This window comes from Brassica oleracea, chromosome C2 (assembly GCF_000695525.1).
Source record: "Brassica oleracea var. oleracea cultivar TO1000 chromosome C2, BOL, whole genome shotgun sequence".
NCBI classification, from domain to species: Eukaryota; Viridiplantae; Streptophyta; class Magnoliopsida; order Brassicales; family Brassicaceae; genus Brassica; species Brassica oleracea.
The window spans coordinates 10129564-10142116 of NC_027749.1; the positions used below are offsets into that span (position 1 = coordinate 10129564).

At 28.1% G+C, this 12553-nt stretch overlaps 1 protein-coding gene across 2 annotated transcripts; it reads right to left on the reverse strand.

Moving 5' to 3' along the window:
• Window positions 1-2041: 2041 nt before the first annotated feature.
• On the reverse strand, window positions 2042-4142 carry LOC106325296 (expansin-A14). 2 transcript variants are annotated; one of them, XM_013763335.1, is made up of 4 exons: window positions 4073-4142; window positions 3789-3942; window positions 3166-3478; window positions 2042-2622 (listed from the first exon to the last, which is right to left on the reverse strand). In XM_013763335.1, the coding sequence occupies exons 2-4, from the start codon at window positions 3925-3927 to the stop codon at window positions 2313-2315; spliced, it is 762 nt and encodes a 253-aa protein (XP_013618789.1). In that variant the 5' UTR covers window positions 3928-3942; window positions 4073-4142; the 3' UTR covers window positions 2042-2312. The 2 variants fall into 2 exon arrangements, with proteins under 2 accessions (XP_013618789.1, XP_013618790.1); XM_013763336.1 differs by having other exon boundaries at window positions 3789-3955; window positions 4073-4138.
• Window positions 4143-12553: the final 8411 nt, after the last annotated feature.

Here is a 12553-nt window from a genome sequence, read left to right on the forward strand (position 1 = left end):
TTTAGACTTTAATTTCAACTAAATTATAATCAGTCTTTTATCCATATCATCTTAGTTATAATCGTAAGGATTTATTAGAATAAATAAACAGTTTCAACAATATTTAATATGTGATTTAATAAACAAAAGAACATGTAGGATTTTTAGGATTTAAAGAGATTGGAGACAATAGTTAATGAATATGAAAAGAATACGAAGCAGATGATGAAAAATGATTCGAGCAAATTAGTGGCAACACAGAGCTAAGCGAGATAAAAATATCAATCAATAAAGAATGAAAGAAGAATTAGCAGGGTTAAGTTATTACATAAGCCAAAACTAAGACAAATCAAACGATAGAACGTGAAAACAAATGTAAACAAGACAAGAGAAGATGGTGAAGATAAAATGCATTGAAAAACTGAATGCTAGATTAGTAAGCAAGAGACAAAAATAGATTAAAATGCAAAAATCCCGCGTCTTGGCGCGGATAACGATCCCTAGTCATGAAAAATAAGAGAATGAGCAAATAGCTAGCTAGATAGAGAATCTGTCCGAAGGTTTATTTTAACACCAAAGAAAATATCTAAAAAGTGTTACTATTATCTTTGATTTTCTGGTTATATACTTTTGGAATTTAATTATTATTATTTAGTGTGTGACATACTAAATATGATCATATGTAACATTTTTGTGATATCCGTAACAAACAGAGCCATGCGAGCGTTTATGGTTGCCTGAAGCGAATCATTAAAAAAATTTCAATAAAAATAATAATAATATTACAATAGAGAATAAACGTATAGATAATATAACTTCCAAAAATATTAATTATATAAGAAGTTTATTTTTGTAAAAAAATTATTGATCAAGTATTTATCATTCAATTTTGTAACAGTTTTTTAAGATAAGATAAAACAAATTACTCAATATTTTTTCATAATTAAATAAAGATAAATTTTCTAACTTCAGTTTTTTAATATTTAAAAATGCATTCAAAACTATAATCGCCAATATCTAATTACTCTAATTCTTTAACAATTAAAAATTATCTACATTGTTTGTTACTTAGGAAATCCATGTTTTCATTATAAACCGAACTTTTTAATCCTAATTATCATAGTGTTTTCATGTATAAACTCAAGTTCTTATAATTATATTATGCCTCTAAAATAATAGATGATGCCCTTGATCTTAAAATATTTTTTGATGCCCAAAGCGAAGGTTTCATTTTTATGTACTGTGGCACGGCACTGGTCACAAGACATTTTTTGATAAGGCGGATGGAGTTTTGAATCCCTAAAGGTCCCATTCTTTCATCCAGAAACAGAGCACAAGCTAACCGAGCTAGCCAAACGGTTTGGTTTCACTCTTGTCTTCACTTGACTCTTCATTATTCAACCCACTGTAGAATGGGTAAGCAGGCATGAAATAAATGTAGAAAAACCATGTGAAAGAACAAGATTATTAACAGACTGGAAGATGGAAAAATGATAATTGGAGGCTCTAGTCTTTAGTTTGGTAGTGTCTACAAAAAGATGAAGACTTGACAATAACATTGGCTTGAGTAGTTGATAAAAACGACCTGGTTGTAGTAGTTTAGTCAGTACATCATCATCATCTTGATTACCATACTTGTCCACATCATTTTCTTTTAGCAGACGAATATCTTTTCCTATATCGGTCTTTACACTGGCCGTATTGCCACAGAATTATTTACCGATGGAACAGAAGATTTTAAAACGTAAATTTGATGAAGTATCTCTCTGTTACAACATGACATTTTCTAGGCGTAAAATTTCATATTAGATCATATGACATTTACATATCGTGAGTTAACAACAGCAAATCAAAGAAATAAAGGATAAGACTATAAAACTAGCGTAATAATTTGTGATAATGATGTTGGTCTCTCATGATTAAAGAAGAACAAGAAAAACTAAGCATAAAAAACTATAAAATTACTTTTAGTTCAATAGACAATGCCTTACAGAAACATACCATCGAACATCTTAAAGCCAAATAAAAAAAAAAAAAAAACATATATTAAAAAAAGGGGAAATCTCAAATGCTCAGGCGGCGGGTGAAAACACAAAGCTCTTTTTCTCCCTTTCTGTTCACCTCAGACTCACCGGCAAATTACAAAAGCTGCCGGTGAAAAAAACTTGTTTTTCTGCCATTTAATTATTTATTTTAGTTTCTCTTTTGGGTTAATTAGATAAATTCCGAAACATTTTTTAAAAACCTATGCAAACTCTAAGAAATTCCAAAATCAGTAATAAGTAAAAACGTTTTTTTCTTCATCATAAAGTGTTCAGTCCACGTCATCACCTCTAACCTCGGAACTGTTTTCCTGTATAAGTCTGTCCGAAGCTCCAGTTACGAGGAGTAGCGTTGTTAGAGACGACTGTACGGCCATCACTAGTTGTTACTTTGAAGGAAAGAGCCTGGCCGTCAAGATTTGCGTTGCTTTGCCAGTTCTGTCCCCAGTTTCTCGACATGCTTTGCCAACCTGTCCTTGTCCCTTTAACGGAGACGGAAACTACATCCCCGGCACCGGCGACGTTAGTTATGAGTACGAGGTTGAAGTATGAGTGGCCGTTGATCGTGAATCTCATTCCTCCTCTTCTCCGGCAAACCACTCTGTTTCATACGAAGATAAATATTACACACTAATTAGAAAGCTTTTTTTATGATTAAGCTCAGATTAAATTTCTTATTATTACTTTGAAAAACTATCATTAAATATTTAGTTAGTTATAATTCAACTAGTAATAATAAAATAGACGGTATAATACATACTTCCTCCGTCTCATTTTAATTGTTGTTCTAGATTTATGCACACAGATTAAGAAAAGATATGATTTTGTATATTTTCAAAACAAAACACAATTACATATACTCCTAACCATATTTCAACCAATAGAAAAATAAAATGGAGAATCTTATTAATAAATTTTGCATTGAAACTCTAAAACGACACATATTTTGAAACGAAATTTTTTCCCTACAACGATAATTAAATCGAAACGGGAGGGAGTATAGTTTATATAACATAAAAATTAAAAAAAATTACGTTAAAACTTAAAAAAACTTTACCCAATTTGAAAAAAAAAAAAAATTCTTCTAAAACATCAAATTTTAAAAAGTAGTATTTGATTTCACCGAGGTAAACCGGAAACGCACCTTCGGTATTGGACGGGGACGACACCAGCTTTGTATTGAGCTATGCGGAGAAAGATGGGCTGAGCTAAGTCAAAGTGATGTTGGGGAGGGTTACACCAACCTCCGGCGTCGTTGGCTTGAGCAAAGTTAGGTGGACAAAAGTTTGTTCCGGTGACGGTGATTGTTCCCCGGCGACACCATTTTGGGTCGTTTACACATTTGATCTGGAAACAAGCGCCGCAGCTTTGGCCGCCGTTGAATAGAGCCGTGCTTAGCGCCGCTGTGTTCGTGTTGTATCCTTGACTGTATAGGTTACCGTACCCACACGCACCGCCTGATCCCCCCCGAAAAAAATATCATCAATACAAAATGATTCTTAAGAGTTGAGACGTTTAGAAATTCGTAATACATGTAAATAAAAAAATTATCAGAAGATTACAAAGCTTTTTGTCATATAAAAGTAGGTAGTCTACTTAGTTTCCACACGTTCAAATTATTTAGAAAACAAAAAATATTTTAACTAGTCAAAAATATTATACTAAGTAAATTTTTTTTTTAAATCCTTAAAGGGTTTAAAGTTCGTTACAAAAAGGTTTGATGTTCCAACTTTGAAGTAAGTTGGAGAAAAGAGTAAGTAAAATTACCCATGGTGCCAGAAGCATCAGCACCTCCATAGAATGTGGCTCGAGCATTGACCCAACCGCTACTATAACCATCCACACTCTTGCACATCACCATCATCATCAGACTCATCAATGACATCATTTTCCAGAAAAACTCCATATGTTCGCCTTTTTTCTGCACAAGAAAACTTAATGATGATTGATAAGTTAAATAGAAGCAAAAATATATCCCGATGTGTATGTGAGTGAGTGTGCGTGCGCATGTAAAAAAATTGAGGAGAAGAAGATGTGAGATTGGAGCTTACAATGGCTTGGAGAAAAAGTGGGAACCACAAAAAACTGTAGTGAGGTTACAGGAGAGGAAATGGGTTTTAATGTGGTAGGTTGAGTTCTGAGGAGATGGGATGGTTATATATAGAAATTTCTTCGACCCTATAAGTAACTATATTAATATTTGTTACTTTTGATGTTGTTCTTGTATAACACTTGCCATTGATTTTTGTCAGCTAACTATTTTTTTATCAAGTCAGCTAACTATTTAAACCGCATATTGTTTTTTATGGATATAATAAACTCCAATTTTACATGGAGGAGTATATATGATTGTGATCCAATTTGACTAAAATAAAGCACTTTGGCAGCACAAGTAGAACTAAAATATAGAGTGATTAAGTTTCCAGTAATTATTTTAAATATCATTTTCTATATAGGTTGACTGTACACCGTTTCCAAATAATATTCTAGTCCTCTCTACTGGCTATAGTATATTTAATTAAAATAAGTATCAAATTCTCTCTATTTTCATTTAAAACATAAGTACTCATGTTATCGTATCATCTGATAAGATAACCTCCCGCTTCCATTACTAAATGTATCATTTTCTGTAACTTTCAATTTTCAATAATTTTTAACCAATAGTAATTCATTAAAGTTAATTAATTTTTTTGAAAATCACATTTTTTCATAGAAAATGAAAAAGTCTATTTTTGTAAAACATTTTTTTTTAAAAACATCTAACTTAATAAAACGGAAACAATATTTCAAAATACTAAAGCGATATTTATATAGTTCCGCATGTGGGATAATTTACTACAATTGCCATTTTATGAAACTTTAGTGCTTTGTATGTTATGTTTAACAATTGAAAAGTTGGACAAGTCTTCATATCAAATGCTTCAGTGAAAAAATCTAACTTGATTAAAAACACATATCTCAATGGAAATTGATTTACTCTATATATTTTTAAAAATTGATATTCTTAGGTTTTAGTCTATATGTTTCATTTTAATTGTCGTTTGAATCTTGAACACACAAATTTTTTAAAAAAATTAATTTTGTATATTTACTAAATAAAAATATCATTAACAATACACTTAACCACATTTCAACCACTAGAAAAAATAGATTAAAATAAAAAGTTAATAAATTTTGTATTGAAAATTATAAAACGACACTTATTTTGGAACAATTTTTTTTACCCTATAATGATAAGGAAACTGAAACGAAGGAAATATTACATATTAAAAATATATTGATGTATTTTATTGTATTTAAAATTAAAATAAAATAATATTTATTTATAAATAAATAAAATTATATTATTTTTATTTTGCATTTGTATTTATGTATAAGTGTTAAATTAAATGTATTATTTGAATTTTAAAACATAAATTTTAAATAGAAAAAAAATCTAAAACATTACAATTGAATAACTATAGACGGAAGGAGTAACTAGTTGCTTGCAATTTGATTTGGTGAAATCTGAATAATTTTAACTCTGGTTTTCTTTAAAGCTCGATTTTTTTCAATGAGTTAAGCAGCATCGAAATTCGAAAGTACCAACTTTCTCGTTACCTTATAAATAGAGACCTATATCATGGGGGTTAAGTTGACCATTTGACCTTCTATATTTCTAATTCCAAAGTCCACAGATATTGATACAACGAAAAATACAAAATATAAATATTATTCTCCCTCTGTTTCATTATAAATATCGTTTTAGGTTTCGGCACATAGATTAAGGAAACAATTAATTTTGTACATTTCTTATAAAAAAAACTATTATATATACACCTAACCATATTTCAACCAATAGAAAAAATAAATTTTGCATAAAATTAATAAATTTTGCATTGAAAATCGAAAACAACACTTATTTTGTAACGAAAAAAATTCTCTAAAACGACACTTAATATGAAACAGAGGGAGTATATGATCAGAAACTTTGTGGAAATCAAGCATTCAAGCCTTTTACTTTGGATTTTACAACAGTTGCGTTTACTTTATAGATTCTGAAATGTGTTTTTAACGAAGATCGATATGTTTTCTAGAGCAACCTAGTGATGAATTGATGACCATTTCATCTAGAGTATAATTTTTTATCCAACATTTTATTAATCCTAACAATGTATTTGAATTTACGAATGTATTGCATTTTAATGAAAATTATATCCAATAAATTTTTACCAAAAATCCAATAATTTGACATAAGGTTCGTGATATTTTACGCAAACTTATGCCATGCCGGCATAAAAATATATGACAATTACTAAAGGGAAATTGCATGATGTAACACCAAAAAAAATCTAAAATTCACTTACTAACCAAAATAACACTCTCTCACCTCTTTTCTCTTCCTATCTCTCTCTATCTTTTTTCTAAAAAACCAATTTCCTTTTTTTTGCTATTTCACAAATATGCCCATTACTAAATGCATCCATAGTTTAGCGATGCATCCATAGTTTAGTGGTGTGCAATATTGCGGACTGAAATTATGTCTATCTTTTGTGACATTGCTATGAAATATCGACTTATCCAATTAAAGAAAAAATATTGAGTTATCTCTCAGAAGAAATTTCTTTGAGACTAAAACTTATGTTAAACAATGTCTTAGTAATAACTAATATGTTTCTGTGGAGATAAAATATAGTATGATTTTCGATGGTCAGAGATGGTTACCATTTATAAAAGGCAAAAAAAAAAAATTATTGGTGCTAAATCTTTTTTTTCCTGTCTTCTACATTTTCGTAATTTATAATGTTCAGTTGGCAGAGAGTAATAAAACACTCAAATTAATCTCCAGATTATAAAGAGAACTAGTATAGAAATGTCCAAATTATGCTAAATTTTTAACTATAACTAGATCTCGATCCGCGCAAACGCGCGGATTTTTGTTTTCATTTATTTTTATATAAATATTTTGTTTTCAATTCTAAATTGGTGTATATTATAATATATACGTGTCTATCAATTTTTAAAACATAATAAGTTTACTATATATTTTTTCATTGAATAAATTGTTTCAAATTTTTACATGTATTTGTATCTTCTTTTATATATATATTTTTGGATTATTATCTTATATATTAAAACAGAAGTCACAACCTTGATTCATGTGTGATTTTTTAATAAAATGGACCTAATGGACTTATTCCTAGAAAGTCATGTTACATTTAATCTTTAATTTTATCATTTAAATTTTGGCCTACCAGAAATTTTTATTGGGCTATCAATAATTGGATTTAAAGAATTGATGATCCATTTGATTTATAAATAGTATAAATTAAATAGATATAATTTAATGTTGTAATACTATACCTCTATATGTTAAATATTTAAATATTTGTCGATGTTGACTTTTAAAATTCTAAGGATTATTTTTTAAATAACAAAAATCATATTATCTAACAATGATTAATTTTTACTACCTCAAAACAATGAAAACAATTTTTAAACTATATAGTTTATTTAAGAAATTAAACAAAAACTAAAAGTTTAATTATTTACTCGATAATATAAATCTATGAAGCAGAAAAAACTTTCTAAATTTGTGAAATGTTACAATATCTTTGAATATGAAAAAAACAATATTTTACTAATATTTATATTTATAGTTACGATTTTAATAATGAAATAATAATCCGAAAATATATATATAAGAAGATACAAATACATGTGAAAGTTTAAAACAATCTATTCAATGAAAAAATATACCATAAACTTATTATATCTTAAAAATTGACAGACACATATATTATAATATATGCCAATTTAAAATTGAAAGCAAAATATTTATATAAAATTAAATGAAAACAAAAATCCGTGCGGTTGCGCGGATCGAGATCTAGTTTCATTATTTAGATCGTAACTATATATATAAAGATTAGTAAAATATTTTTTTTATTGTCATATTCAAAGATATTGTAATATTTCACTAATTTAGAAAGTTTTTAAAAAATTAAATTTTTCGCTTCATAGATTTATATTATCGAGTGAATAATTAAAAATTTAGTTTTTGTTTAATTTTTAAAATAAGCTATATAGTTTAGAATTTGTTTTCATTGGTTTAAGGTAGTAAAGATTAATCATTGTTAGATAATATGATTTTTGTTATTTTAAAAAAATCTTTATAATTTTAAAAGTTAATATCGACAAATATTTAAATATTTAGTATATAGAGGTATAGTATTACAACATTAAATTATATCTATTTAATTTATATTATCTATAAATCTAATAGATCATCTATTGTTTAAATTTAATTATTGATAGCCCAATAAAAATTTATGGTATGCCCAAAATTTAAATTATAAGATTAGATATTAAATGTAATATGACTTTCTAGGAATAGGTCCATTAGGTTCATTTTTTTTAAAAATCACACATGAATCAAGGTTGTGACTTCTGTTTTAATATATACTAGATATTAACCCTCTCTGTGAGGGCATATTTATATTTTTAAATTAATATTTGAAATATAAAATATGTTATAAAGATATATATCTAATAGTAATATCAATTTTATGTATATAATTTTTATTTTGAAAATTTTTATTTGTTGAAATTTGTTTGATGATATTTTACAAATCATATATTAATGAATTAATTTTGTTTATTTATTAAAAATGCGACATCAATATTAATAGTTTAATTTTAAACATTTGTTTTATATGAATTAATAAAAAAAATTATCAGCTTCTTTGTTTAGAAATTTTTATTATCGAAATTTTTTTATGTGAATAAATTAAATTATTTTTGTTATATTTTAAAATATTATTTTATTTAATATATTATATTCAGTTTAATGTTTTTATTTTTATTAAAAATATCAAACATAAAATGTTACATCAAATAAAATATTATTTATTTTGTTTTATATAAAAAATTAATTTGATAATTTAAAAAGAATTGGGCTATACTATTTAATTTCAAAATTAGTTACTGAAATATATAAAATATGGTCTATATTAAATATGATAAACAGTCAAATGATAATTACCTAATGACAATATATTTATCTTTTCTTAGAAATGTTAATGTTTAGATGTATATTGTTTTTGTTAGGAGAATATCATATATGAGTAATTTTAGGATGTTTAGTTAAATTTCTGATGAATTGGTCTAACATAGACTTGTGTATGGTAGATAAAAAATAGGATTCTATTTTAATAGAGTAGAAGATATTAAATGTAATATGATTTTCTAGAAATAGGTCCATTAGATCCATTTTTTATAAAATCACACATGAATCAATGTTGTGACTTCTGTTTTAATATATAAGAAGATTTACTTTAAAATAATTTTAGCCTTCTAAATTTACGGTCAGGCCCGAGCATGGACCCCTATCAGACCATGATTAAATCCTAGCCGTGCTGTGATAACAACACCAATGGCATACTCTGACTGAGAAAATTCTTTTTTTTCTTTCACAAAGAAGCGATATAGTGTACTTTTTTTTTTTTTGAAAAATCGATATAATGTATTTTAATTTTAATTTTGAGAATATTCCAAATTCATGGAGAGGTCCAGACTAATCTTTAAAAAGGTGAATCGGCTTACAAATGGACTCTTACTCCGGATATTCAAATGGACTATAAGACCATAAGTTAACGTGTAATGGAGTACTTTCGAACCTAGATTGCTTAGCGCTCCAGAGCCTGCCTATCACTAGACCACCATCTTGTGGTCGATGTAGTGTACTCCTTTTTTGAAAAAAAAATGATAATAGTATACTCTTACTAATTGGTTTTTGGTCATCAATTCAAACCCAATCGAAGAATGCTCAAATTATGAGAATGATCATGTTAGAACATCATTACATTGCATATATTATATTTGGCCGTCACACTATATATTGCGAAATGCATCTTCGTTATCACATTTGCATCTAAATATCAACATTGTTAGGCCAGTTTAAAAAAAACAATATCAAAATTGTTTGATATAATCAACGACATATATATAATATATTCGATTAAATTGCATATTGCAAAAGTTGACTAAGCCCTAAAAGAAGGTAATGTCTTTCTTCAAAAACAAGGTTCGAGACTTTGACTGGTTGTTTCAATTTTCGTTTAAAGTTATTAACTGAAAACCGCAGGAACAGAACATATGCTTTTTGACATCACATTCAACTACCTTTTCCAAAGTAAACAGAAAAAGAAAAGAAGAACAAAGCATTCGCACATTCCTTTACAGGTAGTAAAATACAAAGAAATACAGGATCAACAAATAAAGCAAAAAGTTCAAAGAACACCTACTGAGACTATTTTTAAGTCTTTTACAAATTGATCTCTAGTTCACGAATCTTTCATCCAATCTATCAATTTAATTAAAATTATTCAGGATGTACAAAAATGAATATCCAGTATATATCATTCTTTAGAAATAATAGTCTAAAACCATGTAATATATACTATTAAAAGGAAAAGAGTCCTAAAAAATCTATTTAAACAAGATTGTTTGACCATTTCATTAGATTTAACTATTTATTTGGTCTTGCCTTATATTTCTCTAACTATATAAATATCTTACATAATTTAAATAAACTCATTTATTATTCTCCCATAATCTATTATATAATTATTTTAACAATAAATCTCCATGAATATATGATATATTATTCAAACATGTTTGCACAAGACGTGATCATTACCGCATATAGTTTAGTATAATTTTTTAATGGTTTAGTTATGTTTAATAGATATATAATTTGTATTTTAAAAATTTAAGTACTCATTTGGTCTTTAGTTCGGTTTCTATTTTTCGGTTCTAAAAATATAGGATATGTTCGGTTATTTATGAAATTCAACTTACTTTTGGGTGTTTTTCAGTTTGGTATGGTTCAGTGTACCCTGGTAAATGTACTCAAATCTATACATTATCTTATATAGAAATTATATAAGAAGAATTTATTTAATTTTAAAAATAAATCTGCGCTTTCTAAGCGCGGATCAAAATCTAGTATAAAGTTAAAAGGAAAAAAACTATTTAATTGAATTTACCTTCGTTATATAATTTTTGTTTTTAAAATAAACTTTTGGTTTTGTCATAAGAAAATTTGTTGTTTGCAGAAAATATACTATGGTGCTCCAGAATGCAAATAGAGTAATCCATTCACCTATTTTTACCATTCCAAATTGTTTTTTTTACGGCACCATTCGAAATAGTTACAATAGTACTACATATTTGGCACTTTTGTATTTGTTATCATAAAATCTATATTATAATAGATGAGTTTTTGCTCACTCCTCAGCGCGCCACGTCAACGTTTTGTGGACCTCACTTTTAAAAAGTGTGAAAAAATGTCAAGTATAAACACTAACATTTATACCACTAAGCTAAATAATACTTCGTACATTGATGGTCGAACCTAATATATATTTACGAAGGTCGTAAGCCTTTACTTCTTCGACTTCCTCTGAGGATTGAGCCTACAAGTGTATTATGGGTTTCATTTTTAAATGGAATTCATCCCGTTATATGAAAAAAAGCTCAAGTGTGCAACAATTATAGTTTTCCCATATTGTAAATTGTTGTCGTTTAACATGAGTTTAGATTTTTTTCATTATTGTCTCAAACAAGTCTGAGTTACAGAGTTGCGCCATGTGTCTGTTCGTAATCTATTTTTTCACCGGTGAACTCTTAATGTCAACATCTTAAATCGCTTGATCATAAATGTTCCTGATTTGTAGCCCCTATATAAACCTTATATATATAATTCTCATCTTTGATGAACCCAATCTGCATCTCCACAAAACTCATTGATTCCTCTTAGATTTAACCAACTTCTAGAAAATGTTTCTCTCTGCCTCTCCAATTCGTCAAACCGGCGTCTCGGCGTCCGTCACTCAACCTTCAAATCTCTCTGTCTTGGTCGTAATAGTCAGAGCATAGCCTCTGGCTTCCTCGCTTATGGGATTCCCTGAACTTCAAGAAAGATAGAGAGTTTGTGGAAATCATGGTTCTCTTCCTTGATGAAAAGGTAAGTTAATCTTCGATCTATCACACTTATTTAACATAATTGTTTTAATTGATTTCCTGATAGATTCTGTGATTCATGGGTTTACTCCCGTCGGACGTGCTAATCATTACATGCCATCTTTGAAAGCTGGTTCCATTGTGAAAGTTGATCGTTTTGAGGTTTCTAGGTGCTCAAGCATGTACAAGATAACTGATCATCAATTCCTCATTCGTTTCATCTCACTAACCATTATTGATGAAGTCATCACGGGTGCTCCTGAGATCAATCTTCAGTCAAGGTTAGACTGTTCGATAATCTCCAAGTGATTGCGAACACAAACCTATAACTTCCAGGTATATTATCATATTGCATCTGGGTTTATATTATGTTTTGATATCATAACTGATATTTAAACTCACAGATGTGGTTGGGCAAATCCGTTCGGTCCAGGGCTCTGGCCTCACCAAAGAAACAACTTGAATCGTTATGCGTCTCCTCATTGATCCGTAAGAAACAGTCAACACATAATTCCCTTTATATTACT